This window comes from Porites lutea, chromosome 7 (genome assembly GCF_958299795.1).
Source record: "Porites lutea chromosome 7, jaPorLute2.1, whole genome shotgun sequence".
In the NCBI taxonomy this organism is placed as follows: Eukaryota; Metazoa; Cnidaria; class Anthozoa; order Scleractinia; family Poritidae; genus Porites; species Porites lutea.
Window position 1 is genome coordinate 20,323,945 of NC_133207.1, and position 22,873 is coordinate 20,346,817.

Genomic DNA, 22,873 nt, shown 5'->3' on the forward strand with positions numbered 1-22,873 from the left:
TACAGTCCCTTGGACGATTGGCACCTTTTAGGTGCATGGGTAAACTTATAGTGTCTTTATTCTATTTTTACTTAAATGCGTAGAAATGTTTTGAAATGGCAAACATACTTGTTCGGAGCAAGCTTTCTCCAACACCCTTGAGCATCAGGGGCAGTACCGTACAGGTGTTTCTTTGACAGGTTTTGCTGCACGAAGAGAAGAAAGAGCAGGATTCTGTAACCAGGAACGTCTCATTGATTGTTTCCTGAAGCTAAGATCATGGTGCTGGATTGGAAAGAATTTTAAAACTGTTTAATGAGCAATTAACTGATCAATTCAGTGATTTTTTCAATAACAACATTCCTCCTAAAAATAACGCTAGGAGCCGCAGGCAACTGAACTGTTGAGCAAGAGCAAATTCATTATGACTATCTACCTTTGAAGCCTTTGACAATCAAGGTCAATGTTTTTCTTGTAGTGATACGTTTTCGTTATCCTGATTACTTTCACCTACCTATACTTGACGAAAAAAGCTAAATGTATTACTTTGAGTTTACTTAAACATTCAAAGCCAATTCAATCAGTTGCTAGGGAAGAAAGAATATTGCAATATTCTGTAACCAGGATATACGTCACTAGAATTCAGCTTTAAAAGTTATGAACACAATTTAATTGTTTTGCCCTGGGATTAGCAAATACCAATCATATTGTATCATTTAATAACATAAATCAAACTTCACGTTTGTTATATAAACTTACTGTACCGTAAATCCTCTATACGCCCCCAATCAAATTAGCCACCCCTCTCTCTAAACCCACCCTCCTTTTCAGGGAAAGAAACTTGTTACCCCTCCCCCACCCCTCTCTTTTAAGCCATTACCCCACCCCTCCCCTTCATCATTCTTCACTTTACTGTATTAATCAATCACGACTTGTAAAACTTCATGTTGACATATCCAGGTTGGTTTATTCATCAACTGGTTCGCATTTGTTTTTGATCCTGGGCTGCATGACCTTCAGCTTCTTGTACTTGAGCTTTTCCATCTTGTATTCTAGTCTCGGGACCACTGATGCCATCGTCCTTGCTAAATTAAATAAGTCCTCCCTCTCAAATAAGCCCCCGGTCTCTACTTGGACCCCCCCCCCCCCTTCCTCCCATCCCTCAAACGTGTTTGAAATAAATAAGCCCCTGAGGGCTCAATAGAGGTGTTACGGTATGTTGGCTAGCATAATACCAAAACGTCAAATTTATCAGTAAAAAAATGCGAAAGGCAGGTTCAAAATGTTCATCACCGCTGTTTGCGTTTTTGGCAATATACCATTAGCAGCACTTTTCTTAGTCATATCGTCTTCAGAATAATTTCTTTTGGGTGTCTTTTCATGATTAACACGAGCCAAGTGCGTTTTAGTTTTGTTGCCATTGAGACATTCACAGTTCCCTCTGGCAGTTGATAAGGAGGAACAAACGCTGTAAGTTTTTATAAACAGGAACAAGTAATTAAAATTCCGCTTTAATTTTAGTAAAGCTAAGTGCACAGCTTTAAGGTGTGGTAGAATTTCATTTTTACATCTTTTACATTCCTCACAACAGGGCGGTAATTTGCAAAACCGTGAAAGCTATGTATTTGCCATGCATCAAGCCCTCAAAGAATATTATAGATGATCTGACTTTATCGAATTGAGGCATGCCATGAAAACATGTTAAACCCCTCGATGAGCAAGTTCAAAGTTTCTCCTCTTTAACAAAAATTAAAGAAATAGAACTATTCCAACCTTGCGATTTACTGCTGCCTTAAATATTTAGAGCTTTGCAGTACGCTATAAAAAACAAATCACTATGCATGAAGAGATTGCAATGGCGCATAAAACTTTACCCCTGATTAGAGTTAAAACAATCCGTCTCAGCATGCTAGAGTAGTATGAAAGCGAAAACAATCTAAACCAACTGAAACGATAACCGTGTTAAAGCACGCCATTGGGGCTAAGTTTCTAAGTTTCTAGAACGTTGGACGGATTTTCAAAAACGGTGTATTCGTTTAAATAACCAACCCCTTTTGTTTGCTTGTATATGGTAACTATTTAACATCACATTTTAACGCAAGGTTAAGTGCCTGCAAGTTTATGTATTTTTCTGGTACAAATATTTATCTATTGTCATAAACGTTTTAAGACAACCTCTTTCTATAACGCTTTGCTTGTAAATTTTGGCAACCACGTTCAGCGCAGTGAAATGATTCACTGCTAAGGGAATGTCTGCTGAATGACACACCTGGCAAGTATAAGAGGAACACAAATTATATGAGTTAGATTCAAATAAAAACTATCTAATAGTTAAAACTATAGTTAGTTAATAACTACATTAGCTTAGTTCATAACTTCGTGTAGGAAGGTTGAAAAGTTTTTTAAAGATTGCCCACTCCGAGGCGTTGCCCCTTTAACGCTGTCTTCACCAAGTCTTTAAGTCTCGCCAGGAACTAAAAGGTTATCTATCACAGATCCTATTTGTTCAAAGGCCTCCTCTGATACCTTAACCATGTATTTTTCGGTGTTAATCACAGCAAATATGTGCAAAGGCTTGTCTTCAAAGGCTCTACTTCCATTTCTGTAGCGGAAGCTTCGAGTTTCAGGAAGACACTAACTTGCGGTATTTTACATCTTACTTTACATCTCCTTTAGCATCACAGCCAAGAAATTTACTATAAGTTGTCCCATGAGATTTTAAGGCTCACCAGCAAGTTTTGTATCTGTAACCTGTTTACCCTATATTTAACTACCTGCATGAGTTTTGGGACTGCCTTATACTAGCTTCTATAAATGCTTTCAATAATGATTCCATCCGGGTTGGTTGCAAATCGCAGTTACTAATCAGAGTTACTAATCAACGCTCAAATTTAGCGCCAAAATAATTAAGGAGTAATTTGTCAAGCATGATATTTGTAGTTTTAGAATTTTTTTTTTTCGCTTTTAGTCCTTGTTATGCGCTTTTGAAAACTGTTTGTATTTGCGCAGTATAAATTAATGAATTCCAGAAATTTATCGATTTTTATTGATCACGAAAATAATCGCAACATTGATATCTACATCTTCTACGATAGGTTTTCAAACTAATGGATCAAGTAAAATATAATACGGTATACAGTCAATATCATTTACAAATATCTTTAGCTAACCGCTCCACTTGAGCTTTAGTGAAAGATCGATTTTTAAGGTCCACTATACGTTTATGAATGTCTACTGGTTGACTGGAAATTTCGTCTAACTCTGGTTTATTCACTCGTTTAGACGTTCCCACGGAGAAAAACTGGATTCTGCTCTGCTTCAGCTGGTCTGTTAGCTCTTTTGTATACTCAAATCCTAAGCTGCTGAATCCGTCTGTTATGACGACAACAATTCTTTTTACATCTGCGAGAAGAACAGTACAGTGCCATATAAAGCTACGTACAAACGGAGGCAACAACTCCCAACATTGTTGGGCCAACAATGTTGGGTGTTGTGGCGCCCTTTTTCACGTAGCTAAAAGTTTGACCGCGGGGTTTCAAACTTTGCGCAACAACACACAAGACCATGCAACAGGGTGTGCAAAGGGACGCAACATGTAGCATCCAGCTATGTTGCGGCCATTTGCACACGGGGCTTAAGAATGAAGAAGGGAACTGGAGCCGAAATGCGTCCCGCAATTGGTTCTGGGATCGTTACTGGTGACACGCTGGACAACTATTGGCTAAATTTTCGCTGTCCTTGGTAAGAGTCCCAGAATTCTTTGCGAAAGTTATCTCGTCCCAGTTTCCCTCTTATTTTTGAAGTGGCGAATTACACGAGTGAATTAGCAAGTGAAATTAACGAGTGAAAGTAGGGGGGAGGGGGAGTGAGGCTGGGTATTCAGAAAGTTGCCCTGTCTGAGCTTGCACTTCATGTAAACTACACTTTTTTTCCCGGGCGTGGTGGGATGTTTCGGGTCGACACACCTTCGGCCGAAGGATTAGGCTTTACCCAAACCGGGAACTATGCAGGAATAAAATGGTCCACCAGCCTATTTTTCCTAAGGTTACGAGGTTGACGGATTGACAAGCGGATGAAAGAGAAGCTTAGAAAATACAAACAGTGTGTCATTTTTTAGGTTGAGTATCAATTATTTTTTGCCTCATCCTTAAATATGGTCAGGGTCTAGGACACTAATCGGTACACATCTAACCGCGGGCAATAGTGGCTATCGCGCAAGTTTTGATTTCAACATAAAAAGTTGTAAATGCATTAGAGAATGGGTGCATTAAGTACCTTTACTAGGAGCTCTTGCCCCGTAAGCTTTGTTGAAGGTACGTTCCCGTAAAGTTTCAAGGGCAAAATCCAGTCTCGTGAAGGATCCTTCATAGTCGAGTTCATTTATGGCCTTCAAGACAGATTCCCAGGACGTATCATCTTTGAAATCCTTTTTCGTGTGAACGTACTGGCTAAATGAAATAGCAGCCACGTTTGCCCTTTTCTTTGAAATATCGAAGTGTTTTACGAGTTCCGCAGCAAATTCCTTGGTAGCAGCAAACTGGTCTTCTGTGACACTCGCTGAGCAGTCCACTAATATTGCTAAGTCAATCTTTTCATGACATCTGAATTCACCAACTATATACCAAAAATACAGATTAAAAAATGCTGGTCCTCTTAATTATCTCCCATAAGTGAAAGAGGTCACTCTGAACTTAAGGAAGACTAACGCTGGTTCTCACGAAAGCTTTAATATGTATAAAAGTAAAGTGCAACGCAGTTAAAAAACTTTTTTATGATTTCTGTCGAGGGCAAAGTTAGCACAATTAAATGAAAACACAAATTAAAACTTATAATTAATTCAGTAATAAAATGCAATTTTTTATACAGCACGTTTCGCTGGTTACAATGGGGGATAAATTGCTCAATATATTTATGGTCAGGAATCCCCCTTAAATAAATAAGGGGGTTGTGGGTGGATGCCTTGCCCCCTCTCCTCCGCCTCTCTGATTTTCAAATTGGTTTTAAGCCGCCCTTCGAGCAGAAAAAGTCAAAAAAAAGAGAAGGATGTCTTCATGTGAATGTGTCAAGCCTTTGAAATCACTGAAGGCCGAACGTCTGCACTAATCTATCTAGTGTTCTCTTTCAGTCAAACTGGTGGTGATGATGATGATGATGATAAACTTTATCTCTGATATGGACTAAATTCGTTCATACGTAGCTTTTTCTCACTCACTTGCTAATACGATAAACCAAGCAAGGAACGCTGTAAAGATTATCATGATAAGCTGAAATAAAGAGTAAAAAGTCACTTAGTTTGAGACAAAGATAAAAAGCGAGAACAAGGCTCATCACAGCCCTAGTACACAGGATCTCACCAACTGTGACTTAAGGTGGCTCGATTGTTGTAAGGCAGTAAAATAAGGGCTACAATTCGTTACTTTTTTATCGGAAGTTTCGTCATTACAAGTGAAAGCCTCTAATTATTCAAGGCATTGTCTCCAAGTTTCATTTTCACGTGAACAGCAGTGACTAACAATGCATTTAAAATATGCAAAAATTCTAGCTTTTGTTGTGCACGAAAATATGAAACTTGGACGCAATACCCTGAATAATGAGAGGCTCACACTTGTAAACACAAAATTTCTGCCAAAATATTAGCGAATTGTAGCCCTTATTTTACTACCTTACAATATATCAATAATCTTGAAACTAAAAGGTCACATAAAAGGAAGGTTAATCTCAAGAATCTTAATTTTTCTAAAAAATCTATCGAGCGGTTTAGAAATTATTTGCTAATTTGTTAAAGTAGACCAAAATGTTCATAAAACCGCTAACAAGAGCGCGTCGATACATACTAATCAAATCCTTCTTTCTAGCAAACGGCTGGTGCTATCTCCTTGATCTTTCACACACGTTTTTAAAAAGATTGAAACTACTATGAGGTGAAATTGCATGTCAAAATCGCTTCGTTTTCTACAGATAACAGCCGAACACCAAGATTGTCCATTTTTTATAGTATTTCTAACCACAAAATCTTTATCCCAAAATATCTCGATAACGCTCTTACAGATTTCGCTTAAACTTCACGAACATCGAGGCTGCTATTGGAGGAAAAAGCTCCCGTGGATGATTTTCGAAGAACATTCCCAGTGCCGAGATATACTGCTGCAAGTAAAATAGGTAATAGCGTCATTTCGTTGCTATGACAACTCTGATGCCGTTGCAACACTGATCATAACAAATTTTCATCTTCATCTAATACAACTGTGGTGGCAATTTTTCCAAAACTTTGTTTATGGCGACGTAGTTTATGCTCAAACTTGAGAGGTATTGGCCCTTTAAAACTGTATCGAGCCACCTTAAAAACAGCAAATACTCCAAACTTCTTGAACCAGCGTAGAACCTTTATTCTTCCTCACACGAGGACTAAAACATAACCGACTAATCTTGAATATTTAGAGGGCACTTGCTTAAAATATAGAGAATTAACATTACACACTATTAAAAGTACTTCTGCGTGGCACGCGACTACGTGTAGAAACAAAGTACTGAGTTTCACCAAAATCTGCTTAAGTAGCATTTTACATTGTAAGAACTAGTTGAGTGACAGTTTAGAGAGACTTCTCTTGAAAGGAAACTAAATTATTATTTACAAGGAGAGAAAAACTTTCTTCCGCGAGTAACTTAAGGCAAAATAAATGATGACTATATATAAGTCTATGAAAAGAATTGGAAATTCAACTATACTGTTTAAATATTCTTTTGACTAAAATTCGCGGCCTATTGAAGTGAGGAGGTGCAACTTCATTGAGTAACTTGCAGAAAACAATTATCTAGGAATAACGTTTAGAAGCAAAAAGGAAAGTAGGATAATGTGAAACTTACGAACAAATAGATACAGAGAAGCTACAACGAGAATAAATGCGACTAAACATAGAAAATTCCAAAACGTCCAAAACTTATACAATATCTCCCGCGACATAATTAAACAGTCAAGTTTGCTATGGCATTTCCTCAAGATCTAGAATGTTAGTTCAATGTCCTTCATTTCTCTCCCCCTGTCTGACGTTAATCTAGGAATGATTACCGTACATCATGATGAATGTTTTTTGGAAAATTGTTTTAGCAACGTCCCCGAATGATAATAATAAGATAATACTTATAAATAATACTTTTTTTCTAGCAAATATACCTTGATCATGAAAAAATGCTACAGTTTTGCACCATGGAAAATCTTTCAAGGAAAGCAGGATTGGGTGGTAATTTTAGCTCTACTTACCACGAAGCTCAAATCAACGAGATTTAAATCAACAGACTCAACTTAAAGAGCGGAAGCACAGGCTTAAAAATAGTTACTTAATGTAAAAATTAACGGCAAATTAGGACCTGCTCACAGCTGCTATGGAACCATTAGGATGCTAATTGCTAGGACAACATACCACCTGATTTTTCCACTTGATTGAAAACACCAGTAGTCTTCTAGACAGGGTGTCTAACACAAAACATCGTGTCAATAAAAATCGTGTCCTAAGCTGTTTTCAATTTTATCAACCTTTAATATATTTAAACATCGCTTGCTGAGCAGACTTGAAGTCCAGGCTAGAAAACCAGTTTCTTGGAATAAATCACCCCTGCAAGAACTTTGAACGGATGTTCAAAACGGTGTTTTTGTTTAAAATTAATAACCAGCCCCTTTTGTTTGCTTGTATAGTGTAAATATTTGATAAACTTCTCTTAACTCAAGGTTAAGTAAAAATATATATCTATTGTTATAAACGTTTCAATGACAACCTCTTTCTATAACGGTTTGCTAGTAATTTTTGGCAACCACGTTCGCAGTGAAATGATTCACTGCTGAAGGAATGTCTGTTGAATGACACACCCGGCTAGTATAAGAGGAACACAAATGATATGAGTTAGATTGAAAAAAAAAACTATCTAATAGTTAACACTATAGTAGTGATACTTTCATAACTTCGTGTAGGCAAGTTGAGAGTTTTTTGAAGGATTGCCGACTCCACGGCGTTGCTCCTTTAACGTTTTCTTCACGAAGTTTTTAAGTCTCGCCAGGAACTCGACCTTCTTGTTCAAAGGCCCCCCTGATACCTTAACCATGTATTTCTCGGTCTTGATAACCACAGCTTGTATGGGCAAAGACTTCAAAGGCTCTTACTTCCATTTCTGTAGCGTAAGCTTCGAGTTTGGAAGACACTAACTATTGCGGTATTTGAAGTGTCTCTTTCACATCTTCTTCATCATCACAGCCAAGAAATTTACTTGTAAGTTGTCCGATGTTGGATTTTGAGGCTCACCAGCAGGTTCTGTATCTACAAATAAAGTTTAACCATGCCACTGCAGCGCGAGTTTTGGGGCTGCCTTATACTAGCATCTAATTGCTTTCACTAGCTTATTCCATCCGCCATGGTTACAAATTGCAGTTACAAATTAACGCTGAAATTTAGCTCCAAAATTAAGGAGTAATTTAGCACCCATGATATTAGTAGTTTTACAACTTTTTGTGTTTTAAGTCGTTGTTACGCCCGGTTCAGACGCCGAACTTTTCATGAGCCGAACCTAATACATTGAATTAAGTAGATGAAAAGTTCGGCGTTTGAATCAATTTGGAACGGCTCAGCCGTTCTTTTCGCCATCCCGGCCGGGAATTTCGCCTTCGGAGCGACATTTGGAAAGGCTTTGATTCAGACGCCGAACTTTTCCTGTACCGATTCTAATGCATAAATTATTTTAGTATATACTAAAACAGTGGATAGTGTTTTTCGCGCGCTCTGATTGGCTACTCAATCAGTGAATATCCTACACTATTCACTGATTCACCTCCAGTTCGTCCGAGCGACCGACGCCAAACTCGCTTAAGTTGCAAGCAAAATGCCTTCCCGGTTTGCTGCCGTAAACAAACAAAGAAATTTCACAACTAATCAAGCAAGCTGTTTCCGAAATACACGAAGAAGGTGACGAAGTTCGGATTGGAAGTTTTAACAGGTAAAGCTTTGTCTTTTTGACACGAATTTATCGATAAAACCGGTGAAAAAGTTCTTTGTTTACAAATGCAAATTAAGCTTAAGTCTTGCTTACTTTATTTAGTTGAGTTATTCATAAATAAGCTTAAAACTAAATTTAAAAATCTTTTTTTATAGAATGATTTTAAATACAAAAAGAATTCACAACTTTTTTTGAAGAAATTTCCCCACAAGAGCTAAACAAATGCCCTCAAAAGTTTTAGTTGTCGGCAAGAAAAAGCGACGGCCGCGCCGCCCGGTCATTACGCGCCAAAATTGTAATCGTTAGCAACACTATTTGAGTTAAAAATCGTCATTTTTGTGCTCAATTATCTCACTGTTTTAGTATATACTAAAACAATTATTCACCTCAGTGTCGGTGGCTAGTCCTGGATATTTACCTCACTGCTTCGCAGTTCGGTAAATATCCAGGACTAGCCACCTCCACTTCGGTGAATAATTGTTATATAACGTATTTTGAAAATAGTTTGACGGAAATGATCATTTTTCTCCTTTTGAATTTAGTTCGGCTGGTATTAAGATCGGCGTCTGAATCAATTCAGCCGGTCTAAATAATTTGGGTCGGCCTTAATTTGAATTAGGTTCGGCTCATGAAAAGTTTGGCGTCTGAACCGCGCCTTATACGCGTTTGAAAACTGTTTACTGTTTATATTTGCGCGATATAAATTAATGAATTTCAGAAATTTATCTGTTTTTATTGATCACGGAAATAATCGCTGTATTGATATCTACAACTTATACGATAGGTTTTCAAACTAATGGATTAAGCCAAATATAATACGGTATACAGTTAATATCATTTACAGATATCTTTAGCTAGGCACTCCACTTGGGCTTTAGTGAAAGATCGATTTTTAAGGTCCACTATAAGTTCATGAATGTCTACTGGTTGACTGGAAATTTCGTCCAACTCTGGTTTATTCACTTGTTTAGGCGTTCCCACGGAGAAAAACTGAACTCTGCTTTGCTTCAGCTGGTCTGTTAGCTCTTTTGTATACTCAAATCCTCGTGTGCTGAATCCGTCTGTTATGGCGACAACAGCTCTCTTTACATCTGCGAGAGGAAGAGTGTCACCACTTAAGAAACGATAAGGGAACTGCAGCCGAAATGCGTGCCGCAATTGTTTTTGGGATCGCTACTGAGTTCGCGCTGGTCAGCTATTGGCTAATTGTTCCCTGTCCCTAATAACAGTCCCAGAGGTCATTTCGAAAGTTAACTCGTCCCAGTTTCCTTCGCGTTTTGAAAGTGGCGAATTACTAATCTCGTACCCAGATCTCTCTGGGTACTAGGTTAGCGAATAACACGACGTGTAAATAAATTCTGTCATTTAACGAGGGTCTCAATGGGGTGGTGGCTTTGACGTTGACAGTAATTATTTCTTTTCAGATTTTGACGGTTGACGGTTAAATTTTAGAGCTTCTGACAGTTGATGCTTATAAAGGGACGGACCTTTAGAAAAGTTATGAGGGAAGGGGGGGGGGGGGGATTTCGAGCAGCATGAATTTTTTTTCTTTAATGTTTCCCTTGAATGAATATTTTTTTTGTCAAGATGTCCACTTAAAGTGGAAATTTAGTCCAAGAGTTTAAGTAAATATTAACTTCTACATAAATTGATATTAACTGTTTTGTTTTGGAGGCTGTCAAGGCCTTTCACTTGAAAAAAAATTCGAGATGTTTTCAGATATAAGCAAACTGTAAGGTTTTGCAAGACCTGTAATGCCTCGAAAAAGTGTTTTTGAGAACTTGGGAACAGGTTTTTTTGACTTTAGAGTTTGTTCAGGATCCAGAGATCCGTGAACATCAGCTTAAAATGTGAGATTTTGAATTCCTTGAAACTTTTTGACGGTTAATTTTAGTCTGCACTTTTGACGGTTGAAGGTAAAAAAATAACTTTTTTCCCCGGCTGACGGTTAAACTTTAGGCCGTTTGACAGCTGACGGTTAACCCCATTGAGATCCTCTTGAACCGGCAAGGAGAGGGCGGGGGATTAGCGAATTGCCCTGTCTGGGATTGTACTTCATATAAACTACCCTAGACTGCGAGCAGTCTCTCTTTTTGTTCAGATTTAGTGAGAGCATTGCACGTGCGCGGGAACGGCGAAGCCGTGAGACGCGCCAAACGAGGGCGGCCCGTCTCGCGCCTCCAGTCACGCGCGTGGCCATTTGCGTGTCTCGCGTTCTGTTCGACGGACTACAGAAAAAAGAGAGACTGCTCGTAGTCTAAAAGTACCCTTAATGCCAGAAGCTTTTTCCCTTACGTGGCGGGATGTTTCAGGTCGACAAGAGCCATTGATAATGGTTCTTGGTTCGACATATTTTCGATCGAAGGATTACTCTTGACCCAAACCAGCAACTTGGCCTGAAAAGTTATGATGAATCATCAACTAACGGGCCACAAACTTTGTTCTTAATTTTATCAGGTTGACACATTGACTTTGGCAAGCGGCTGCGAATTAATGGGAAGCTTAAAAAATATAAATGAATCATCTTAATACGGTGTCATTTTTTCAGTACCATTCATTATAAATTATCTGGGAACAAACTGATCCTTACGGGAGGAAGAGTAAGGGAAAAAAAAAGAAAGAAAACAAAAATAAAAATAATGGTGAATTATATTTACCCGATATTTCGGTTTGCATCACAAACCTTCGGCGATGGCTTAAAAAGAAAAAGCTGTTTTAATTCATAATTTGGTATTGAAATTTATTGATCCTGATCCAGCTGACCCTTACTGGTTTGTCCCGGCTGTGGTTTTGCCTTGACAAGTGTTTTTGTCATTTTTCAGGTTCAGCATCAATTTTCGTTTGGCTAGCCTCATCCTTTAATTAAGTCAAGTTTTAGGACCCTAAGTGGCACTTATTTAACCGAAGTTTATGAGCATACCCTCTCCTTTGGGTAGGAATCGCCGTCGCCGGCAAAATTTAATTTCAACATAAAAAGTTGGAAATGCATTTGAGAATGGGTGCATTAAGTACCTTTACTTGGAGCTCTTGCACCGTAAGCTTTGTTGAAGGTACGTGCCTGTAGAGTTTCAAGGGCAAAATCCAGTCTAGTCAAGGATCCTTCATAAAAGAGTCCATCTATCGCCTTCAAGACAGATTCCCGAGACGTAACATCTTTGAAATCCTTTTTCGTGTGAACGTACTGGCTAAATGAGATAGCAGCCACGTTTGTCCTTTCCTTTGAAATATCGAAGTGTTTTACGAGTTCCGCAGCAAATTCCTTGTTAGCAGCAAACTGGTCTTCTGTGACACTCGCTGAGCAATCCACCAATATTGCCAAGTCAATATTTTTGTGACATCTGAATTCACCATCTATACACCAAAAATCAAGATTAAAAAATGCTGATCCTCCGATTTATCTTCAATAAGTGACAGGAGTTCACTCCGAGCTGGTGTTATTCTAAAAACAGGAAGATTTATGCTCCTTCAGGGCAAAAAGCTTTTATATGTTTAAAAAGTAGAAGATAACGCAGTTGAAAGGTTTTCGTCGTAAAAGCGCTACTTACTGATTTGATCTGTCGAGTACAAAGTTAGCACAAAGAAATGAAAGCACAAGTTAAAACGTTTGCTGATTGCATGCAATGGAGGATAAATTGCTCATTTATGGCCAGGAAAGCCCTTGAACTAACAAAGGGGTTCTGGGTCGATGCCCCTTCCCCCTCTCCTCCACCTCTCGGATTTTAAAAGTGGTTTGGACTGGACTGGTCTTGGTCTGGACTGATCAATCTAGTGTTGGCTTTCTGTCAAACTGGTTTTCGGAGTGCGAGCATCCGTTTATTGATAAGCCGCTAATAATTGAGCCCGCTGTACCAAGCACACGGCTCTTAGGCCTGAGTTCAAAACTGTATCCCAGTAACAAGCAGCACATGCTCAACAAAGATTTTTCTCGATTCATGGAGAGCCTCACGTGTGGGTCAAAATCGAGCAAGTGAAAGAAAGGCTCTGCTAAGAGGGTGGTTTTAGGGTAGATGGTCCTTCTATTCAGCGACGGCCCCTAGTTCCATATCCCACAACTGTGGGAAAAGACCATGACCTCCCCTTCTTCACAACCACCACCACCACCACCTAAACAAGCAAGAAAATGTCCAAAAAGAAATTTAGTCTCGAAATTTAACCACAAAGTGATGATTATAGTGATGTTGATATTTCCGTTTTCTTAGGTGAAACATGGTGGACTGACAGTGAAGAAACGTCGACTGATAGTGGCAGAGTGGATGTTAATGAATTTGATAGTAGTGACACTAAACTAGAAAGACCAGCAAAAGAAGGTGATGTGGGCGAAATGCCATAAGTGATGCATTCCAATGATTAACGGATTGATGGATTATGAACAATAATAATCATAATAATTATTATTATTCATTCAAAATATTTCCCCAATTCTGATTGGCTAAAAGCACACGCGTAATTCACCATAACCAGTTACTGATGACCAAATTTGGAAGAATTTTGTGTTTAACGAGGAAATGACTTAAAAAACGGAGCCTTCTACAGGTTAATGCACCGTTAACCGAGAAGACCTGGGGACGAGATTGAGTTGTTTTCGTTGCAAAAACTCAGGGTCGTAACATGGTATATCCGGGACCCATTGATCCCTATTTTCTTGCCGTTATTTTGATCCCTGAGCCCCATTTTCCCCAACATTTTGATCCCTGAGCCCTGATAAAGAAAATGATCCCATCCATGTTTTTACACAAAATTTTAACTTAGACAACTTTGTTTATCTCCAAATACAGAATATAGAACATGCTCAAGTGGGCTGATGAGAAAAACATTAACTTTAATTTTTAGTGCAAGTTGTAGGTTCTATCAGAGCATTAAAGACAATATGAGTCAACCTCTTTTTGTGCTTTATTCTATTTAAAACACTTTAAATATAATGTTTGGCGATACTAGACAAATGTTAAAACCTCATTTTTTCTTAAACGGGAGCTTTAGTAAGATACAGAATGTAAGTTATTGTTAATTTATACATTAAAAGTAGTCCACTTCCCTTTAAGCCATGATCGTACATCTTGAAAGATCTTGCGGCGGAATCTCGATTTTTTCAGATGTAACGTTCATCAAGAGTATTTACAAGGTTTATTTTCAGTGTTGCTCATACGAGCAAGGCCACCCGGAGGTTTATAAGCCAGTCACAAGAAAGCATTGGATTCAAAATTTGAATAAATACAATTTAGTCAAACAGTAAACACAGCTAGCACTGGTTGGTCCCCGGTTGAATTAACGTCACTGTTACGTACTTCTGAACTAAGGTCTTCCTCTAGCTTTCCAATTCCTGTCCCATACGAACATCTGCTTGCCCGGATAACTTGTCCAGTTAATCATTGTCCGAGCTGTTTGGGTCACAGATGTTTTATTTCCATAGAGACTCTTGCAACCAAAAATTTCACGTCGGCCGTGTTACTGGTCTACAATATTGATGTTAATAAAGTGTAATTGTTTGTCTCAAGATTCAGTCACTGAATGATGTAGCAGATCGCGACGTTTCAACTGCGTGTGAAAGTGTTCGTGAGAGAAAGCAACACTTAAAAACCTTGGCTTGCTAGTCTTCGTTGACTAGTCACACGTGAACTTATATGACTCCAAGATCTGGTTCTGGTTGGTCGATTATTAGCCGATGAGATTGGTGTATTTCTTACTCCATTGTTTGTATGAGCTTTTGCCTCACTGGTCCACTGTCGTACGGATCTCATATTGCTGTGTTTCTTGATTAAGGGCAACCAAGCTTCTGGAATTTCTATTCTGCTATCCCTGTTGATGTTGTTAGAGTGTAGCCTTATGTGAATTTTCTCTTTCACTCTGTGTGTGTTACATTGAGGATCACGATCAATTACCAATAGCAAAATACCTGCTTTACATGAAGTAGAAAAATTAAAAGATGCAAGCCACAGGTTCTACAGTTTAACAGTTTTTCTGTGTCAAAAAAATTAATGGCTTTTCCTGGCTTAATAACCATTGTAGATTGACAGTGGACATATCTGGTTGTAAGTCTTCCAGACCTACTCCTCCAGCTTCAAATCTAATTGGCTCTGAAAAGTTGTCCGCCTAAGCTTGCTCCCCTTCCTCTTCGTCACCACCTGACGCAGGTAAATCATCTGATTCAACTGACCCCTGGAGCAATGCAACTAGGCGTTGCTCTTCAAGGCAGCTCAAACAGAAGTTGTTTCCATCTTATATTATTTGAACTTTCCTGATGATACACTTAAGTGAATTTCTATCGTCGCGGTGTCCAGTCTGGTATACAAGGGGATCTTCTTCAGACTGTTCCAGCCATCGCAAACCCATGTGATCTTCCAGGAATGCATCACCGTTATGGTGGAGATCTTTCAAAACAACTGCAGGGAAGAAAGGAATGATATACCTCTTCTAATTGTGCTTGAGAGCAACTATGTCGCCTTTTGAATAGATAATCTCATATTCCTCGGCTACGTCTTGAAGTGTAGTTTGTCCTTCACTCCCTCGAACCTCTTTCAGCAGACTTCTCCATGTGCCGACGCATTCCTTCTGAACATACTCAGAGCAAGTGGAAGTGTACCAGCTCTTCCTTTGGTCTTCCCTCTCGTTCGTTGCTGTCGTACACCCCGTCCAAATTCTTTCGCAAAGCTCTGGAATGCCTTCCTTTATCGCTCCTTTCCCTCCGCGCTCGTTTCCTCGTCCATATCCTCCTTAAGGTTTACTCTTGCCGTGCGACTTTCGAAGCCATTCCGGTGCCTTTGGACCCAGCTTTCTCTGTGTGTAATGGCTTCGAGGACCAGTATAAAAGATAAATGAGGATTGGTAGAGCCTCTCTATTGATTCTAAAAGGCAGCTGGGCCGCCGTGATGCGTAGTCGTTCAGAGCGGGTGTTCTTTCTCCACTAAAAAATTCAGGCTCCAAAATATCTTTCGGGACCAACCGTTACAAGCCGAGGCCGAATAGCCCAAAGGGCGAAAAAATTCTTGCAGATCAATATTGTCACTAAGATCTGTAAATTTTGTGCAAAACAAAATAGCCACTGCACGAATGAGGTCTGAAAAAATCTTGTACGAAAACATAACCCATCCCCGGCTCAAAAATCAAATAGTGGGCCCCTTACTGGTGGCCCTTCTTGCTAAGTGCTATAATATATTAACTTCCTGCAAACTCTGCGACTTGTACCTAGTATGCAACATTCCTTTCAGCAATTCAACGCTTTATTTTATAAAAAAAAAAACTAAAGAAAACAAAATATAAAGGTTTTGTTACTTTTATTTCACCGAGGTAAGTCATTGGTGTTCCACTTTGACTTATTTTCACTAATTCTACACTGTAATTTCAGACTATTTATCATACAAGGTGAAGCATTTATCAGTTATACAGAAATGGAATGTTTTCTTTACTTTCCTGGTCCAATACTAGTACTGGTAGGTGAACCGATCTCGGTTTCTCATCAGAGTTTGAGATAACCCTAAAACTCCATGCAATTAGAGCAGATTTATTAAATTGCGAGAAAGCGTTTATTTTGCAACAAAGCGCGCACTTTTGTATTCTACTTTTGACGTCTATCCTGACTAATTGTTTAAGCACTTTTAAGAGTTAAGTTACTGGTCAAAAAATACGAGCCTCGATTTATAGTCGCCTTGTGACTTGCTTGAGGCGATGAGACAATCGGGACCTATACAGTAAATTCTGCTTTCAAATCGGTTTGTCTATTGTCCTGGCGGTATTGTTATGTTTGATCGGCCGAAAAACTCTATGTTTGTACCCTTACCAGGAGTAAATCAGTCAAGGAAGTACTTACGTACCTTTCTCTGTCACAGGATTTCTTTTTGTCCTTTTTCTTCTTCCCCATTTCTCGCCAAAAAAAGATATGTAAAATCGGCTTCTCTGCCTTCTGGCATTGACAGAGCGTTGAGGAGTTGCGTTACAAAGCGAGAAAATTGACTTGAGATTAACAAATTAAGAATATGATACCATGTTTTCGTCAAACAACCAGGACTTTGTATGACAGGAACTGCCATCAGCCGGAAGCAAGGATGGGTAATGTACCTTGACCAGGAAATTCTATGGACACAAACCTTATTATGCGGAAAAATATTGTGATAAGAGAGTTTTGGACCGTGTAATAAATCTGATCCCTGATTTGGGCTCAAAAGCCTTGTGATCCCTGATCCCATTCTTCTGAGCCCTGAGCCCTTTCCTCTGAGCCCTGATCCCAGTCATATTTTGGGCTTTGAGCCCTGAGCCCATATACCATGTTACGACCCTGAAAAACTAAAATGGCGGACACTTCACTCGCTTCAAGACTAAGAACTACAGCTGGAACTAGGCGAAATAATGGCTGAAAACATAGCAAAAACAGCAAGAAGACGACTCGTAGGGCGACATCTGCTATTTGGAGAATGTTTGCGGAGCTGGACAAATCTTAACGTACACTATCGAAGATAAACTTAACATCGACGCACTTAAGCATGTTTTAGCTCTGTTTTTAAACTAGGAATGATTTTGAATGAATAATAAAGCAATTAATGAATTCGGCTTTTGTAGGATATGAGCTGAATTAAGCAGATAACACCCTCCGAGATCTGCTTAATTCTTCATATCCTTCAAAAGCCGAATTCATTAATTGCTAAATAATTCCTTTATCTACCCTCGGCAGTATTTATAGCACTTATGCTAGCGGGGCCGAGCAAATGACTGCAGAATAAGCAAATGATTCAAATCAAACATGACAGGGTTAAGAATCCCAACTAGCCGGAGGCAAACCGGAAGGCTATTTTTTTTGGTCGAGGATTTAAACTCGGGACTACAGTGAACAAATCCAGCTAGCGGTCAGAGCGGGACTTGAACTCAGGCCTCCGAATGACAATAGGGACTTTAAGATAGGTGACTACGGTCGCCTGGGACGGTTAGATAGATGTCACGTCACGCAAAACACGCGTGGCCTTTTACCGTCGTCCTTCTGGGACGGTATGTTTTCGCCAGGTTTCTCGTCGTGAAGACAACGGTGAAACCGATAAGAGTTCATGCATACTTATTGTCACTTTTCTTCTAAAACTGAGTAGCCAATGGGTTAAATATGCGTTGGCTTGTGTTTACATTGATTTACCTATCGGTGAAATGAAAAAAAAAAGCGAAAATGTCTGAGTTCATTCATAACTAAGCTCGCGGCCACATGGCGACTGCTTGTTTTCTACCTAGAGTCGTCCGCCATGGCTGAGCAAAATTGCCGAAAAGAAAGGTAAGGCCCAGTTAAAACGTTGATCTTTTCATGCACCGAACTTAATACCTATTTAGGTCGACCCAAATGGTTCGAGGTTGATTCAGGCGTCGAACTTAAAGTGTAGTCGAACTCGATTCATTTTCACGATGTTCAATGGTCTAGAATGTTTTAAACAAGTGAAAATAAATTTTAGTAATTTGTGATTTATAGTTTCGGCACATGAGAAGTTCGGCGTTTCAACGAGGGGCTAACAGTGATGACTGTAGCCGTCTTTTTTATAACTTAAGAGAGTATTTTTACCAAGAAAAGATTTCTTTATAACTCAAAAGGTGTTGGTTGAGGAAAGGAAAGTTCAAATAAAAACATCGACTACAGTTTTGAAAACTAGCTAGCTTTAATTTGTACCCTTATTTCCCTGATTGGTATTCTTCGTATAAAATAAGAAACTCTTCTGCAGTAATTGAACCTTCTGCGAAAGAAATGACAAGCGAGTTTAGCACATGACTTCACCGTCCTCTGTTTTGTTGTGCGATCTTAAAATTGAAAATTTTCACGGCTTCTTACCGTCATGGCCCCAGGCCGCCCGTATACGCATCCAACCGTCCCAGCCTACCGTAGTGACCTATCTTAAAGTCCCTAATTCCAGCTCTCTGACCGCTCGGCCACTCTGCCTCCTAAACTTTGAACTTTAGCGCACAATCTCTCTCCTCCACAGAGGCTCCCAGAAAGAGTGAAAGGCGCGACATTACGGCTTAACTGGAAGGCGACCAATAACATCGCGACTTAATTGACCAATCAGGTCAATAACCAGAGTTTAATGCACCTATCAATGTAAATCCCGTGAGGGGGGAGTGCGGGCAAGGGGAGGGGATTTGATGCCTGAGACTATCCCCCTGTCGGGCTTTTGATCGTGGGAAGCGACCCCAGGGTCGGGACATTTGACTTTGACCGATAGAAGCCTGGTATCAATTCAGAAGCGGTAACCAAGTCCGTCCCTCGAGGCTTTCTGAAAGTCATGCTGTTGGAGAAAGTTATTAAGTTTTCAATTGTTTTGATCGCCATAATCCGATACTTTACGTGTACACTGTCATCTAAACAGATAATGTCTATTTTGAGAAAGTTTTTATCTTCAAGTTGCCATCTGATTGTAAACCTCGATTGAAATCGAATTCTACCATGAAAGTCAGAGGATTTTTTACAGGTCACTGATCCTACCTGTTCCGACACGTTGAGCCGATGTTATAAAGCATTTTACGTTTCATTAATATAATAGCATGGTCAATCTTCCTGGAGTGATTATGTTGTTCAAAATAAGAGATGCTAGTGGAGAGAGAAAGTACTTAATTACAGCGAGTAATTTAACGGAGCTTACGTTAACCTTAAATAGAAGTAGTAAGAACGTACTTTTGAAATGTTCTTTCATTCGTTTTATATAGTATTATAGTATTGTTTGTTTAGATTTTTCCCCTGGGGTGGGGGCTTTTTTGACACTTTTGATTGACCTTTCGTTTCCCACCCTGGGGAATTTGATCAAAAAATTTTAAAATTTGTCAAATCCCCACCCCTTGCCCGCACTTCCCACCCCCCACGGGGTTTACATTGATAGGTGCATACCATCAACTGACGTGATACAACTCTCTTTGACTTTCTGAAGATGACTACCGCACGTGCACAGGTTGTCGAAACGTCAGTCACTGAACAACAACAGTCCTATTCAGGACTACGTTCACCCGGGCGATCAACCTACTTTAAAATGACTCCTGGGTTCAAAACTTTCCCAGTTTTAATTATATTCGTCGATATGGTTATATTTACGAGCTTCAGCTACATTTAATTTCATTTGACAGAGCCTTTTGCTGAATACGTAAGCAAACGGATTGTGGCGGTTTTTATCGAAACTTTTTCAAGGTCCTCTTATACTTTCAGTCAAATCGGTAAAAACTTTCCATAGCCTCCTCTTAAGATCTAACCGGAAAAACCCGTGTCCCCCCCCCAAAAAAATCGACTTACCCCCCCTTCCTCCTCTACAAAAATTATGAACCCTCCCTATGGACCCCTCCAGGATGGAAAAAAGGCTGAAATATTACAGGGTACTTTCAACTGGAGACGAGACACATTAAGCCCCAGCAAGTTATATTATATTGACACTCTCCGTTTATGACAAATTTCGACTAGAAACGTTTACTGGTAAAATTTCCCTTTGTAAAGAATAACGACTAAGGAGTCTTGGCTGCCAGTTTAAGGCTAAAGGTGAATAATTTTGAAACCCTTAAATTGTGGACTGAGTTTGTCACTCACTTGCAAGTACGATAAACCAACCAAGGAACAATGGAAATATTATCATGATTAGCTGAAATAAAGAGTAAAATGTCGGTCAGTTTGAGACAAAGAGAATACTAAAATGGCAAGCGAAAACGAGGCTCGTCACAGCCCACGCACACAGGATCTCACTAACTGTGACATACGGACAGCAAATACCCCAAACTTCTTGAAGCAGCCGGGTAAAACCATAGTTTACTCTTGCTCACACGAGGACTAAAACATAACCTACTAATCTTTACAGGGCACTTGCTTATGCAGCACATTGTACACCATTCATTATAATTTGTTAAAAGTACATCTGCGTGACATGCCAATACGTGTAGAAACAATACTGAGTTAAGTGACAGTTTAAACAAACTCCTCTTGAAAGGAAAATAAAGTAATAATCAGGGGCACCCAACGAGAATAGAGTTCCAAACTACTTAAACACAGCTTGTTAAACGCATTTTAGTATTTAAACGGTAGATATAGGCATATTTTTATCCCCTAAAAATTTTTTCATCTGATCCGGAAATTGTAAGGATCAAAAAGTCAGAAAAGAAAGACTCCCGAAAATTCTAGGTGACCTTTTTAGGGTAAAAATCCGTTAAAAATGGGCAATTATACCATTTTTAGACGTTCGAAAATCCTAGGAGAGGTAAGCAAGCAAGAATTTTACAAAAAATGTTCCGAAAATTCTAGATCTCATATCGTCTTCCGAACAGACATTTTCCGAAAATTGATGTTGGGTGCCTCTCAATAAATATTGTTTACAAGGACAAAAAGACTTCTTTCCGTGAGTAACTAAAAGGAAATGATGACTATGAAAAGAACTGAAAATTCAAAGAAACTAAAATAAATATTCTTTTGACTAAAAATTCGTCTATTGTAACTGTACGTAGAAGTACAACTTCATTTGAATAACTTGCAGAAAACTATGATCTATGAATAACGTTTAGAAGTAATAAGGAAAGAAAGATAATGTGAAACTTACGAACAGAAAGATAAGAAAAGGCGAAAACGATAAAAAATGCGAATAAATACACAAACTCCAAAAAGTCCAAAACTTATATAATTTCACCCCTGACTTAATTACACAGTCAAGTAATTCCTCTGGTATTTCCTCAAGATCTAGAATGTTAGTTCAATCTCCCCTATTTCTCTCCCCCTCTCTTACGTTAATCTCAGAATAATTACCATTCATTATACTGCATCTTTTTAGAAAAATGTTTTAACAACAGGCCCCTTAGCAATTTTCGCTAGCAAATATATCTTGATCATGAATCAAACTAACATAATTTTGTACCACTGAAAATCTGTCAAGGAAAGCGGGATTGGGTGGTAATTTCGGCAGTACTTACCTCGATGGGCAAATCAATGAGATCACTTAAGAATCGTCAGAAACAACTCGGTTAAAGAGAAGAAGCACAGGCTTAAATCCCTTGACTCAGAGGCAACTGAAGGCAAAAAATTACGGCAAAAGGACCTGCTCACAGCTCCTACCGCAACCGTTAGGATACTAACCTAGGGCAACATTCCACCCGTTGTTTTGGCACTTGAGTGAAAGTACCTGTACCCTTTTAAACAGTTTGTTTAACAGAAAATATCGAGTCAAAAAAATCATGTTTAAGCTGTTTTCATTATTATTTGCCCTTACATCTAAACATCGCCTACTGAGAGGGCTTGAAGTCCAGGAGAGAAAACCATAATCTTGGAATAAGCCACTTCAGTGTGTGGAAGAACTTAGGGCGGATTTTCAAAAGCGGCGTGTTTGTTTTAGTATTAAACCGACACCTTTTTTTGTGTGTATATTTACCTATTGTGATAAACAATAATAACGTTTCAATGGCAACCTCTTTCTATTACACCTTGCTTGTAGTTTTTGGCAACCACGTTCGCAGTAAAATGCTTCACAGCTAAGAATACTACTTCTAATAGTAATAGTAATAATATAATTACAATAATAATAATGGCAATAAAAATAATGAAGTTAAACAATAAAAATGTAAGCAATCATAAGAAATTTACGCGATCAACAGATACCTTGTCCTGTCATGCATTTGGTGTGTCTTTTTGCAGGTTGCATAGCCTTACGGTCTGATACGCAATGGTTTGACGTCTCAACCTTGACTGGTCTTTTAATGGAAATTACCAGGAAATAGTTCCTGTCCTTGTTTTAGATAATTTCTGGCTTATTTCCCATAATCTCAACCGAATTCATATTGTAGATCGTATTGCTTAAAAGTGAAAAGTATTCGAATTAATAATAGTAAGGATATTTCCTGGTCACATCATAACTGTATTGATTCTTCAAGTTGTAAATGACCTGTAAGAGGTTGTTAGCCACCCGCGGTGTAATCACACTCGTAAGGTTATGTTTTTGGCATCGGA

General features: G+C 39.0%; 2 protein-coding genes across 2 annotated transcripts; both read right to left on the reverse strand.

The window, feature by feature from the left end:
* Positions 1-3,124: 3,124 nt before the first annotated feature.
* Positions 3,125-8,137, reverse strand: LOC140944568 (matrilin-2-like). The gene is made up of 4 exons (XM_073393692.1): positions 8,132-8,137; positions 5,192-5,243; positions 4,255-4,593; positions 3,125-3,381 (listed from the first exon to the last, which is right to left on the reverse strand). The coding sequence occupies exons 1-4, from the start codon at positions 8,135-8,137 to the stop codon at positions 3,125-3,127; spliced, it is 654 nt and encodes a 217-aa protein (XP_073249793.1).
* Positions 8,138-9,706: 1,569 nt separating this feature from the next.
* Positions 9,707-21,979, reverse strand: LOC140944982 (matrilin-2-like). The gene is made up of 4 exons (XM_073394095.1): positions 21,844-21,979; positions 20,480-20,531; positions 11,971-12,309; positions 9,707-10,049 (listed from the first exon to the last, which is right to left on the reverse strand). Exons 2-4 carry the CDS (start codon positions 20,523-20,525, stop codon positions 9,793-9,795), a joined length of 642 nt encoding a protein of 213 aa, XP_073250196.1. The 5' UTR covers positions 20,526-20,531; positions 21,844-21,979; the 3' UTR covers positions 9,707-9,792.
* Between the last annotated feature and the right edge of the window lie 894 nt (positions 21,980-22,873).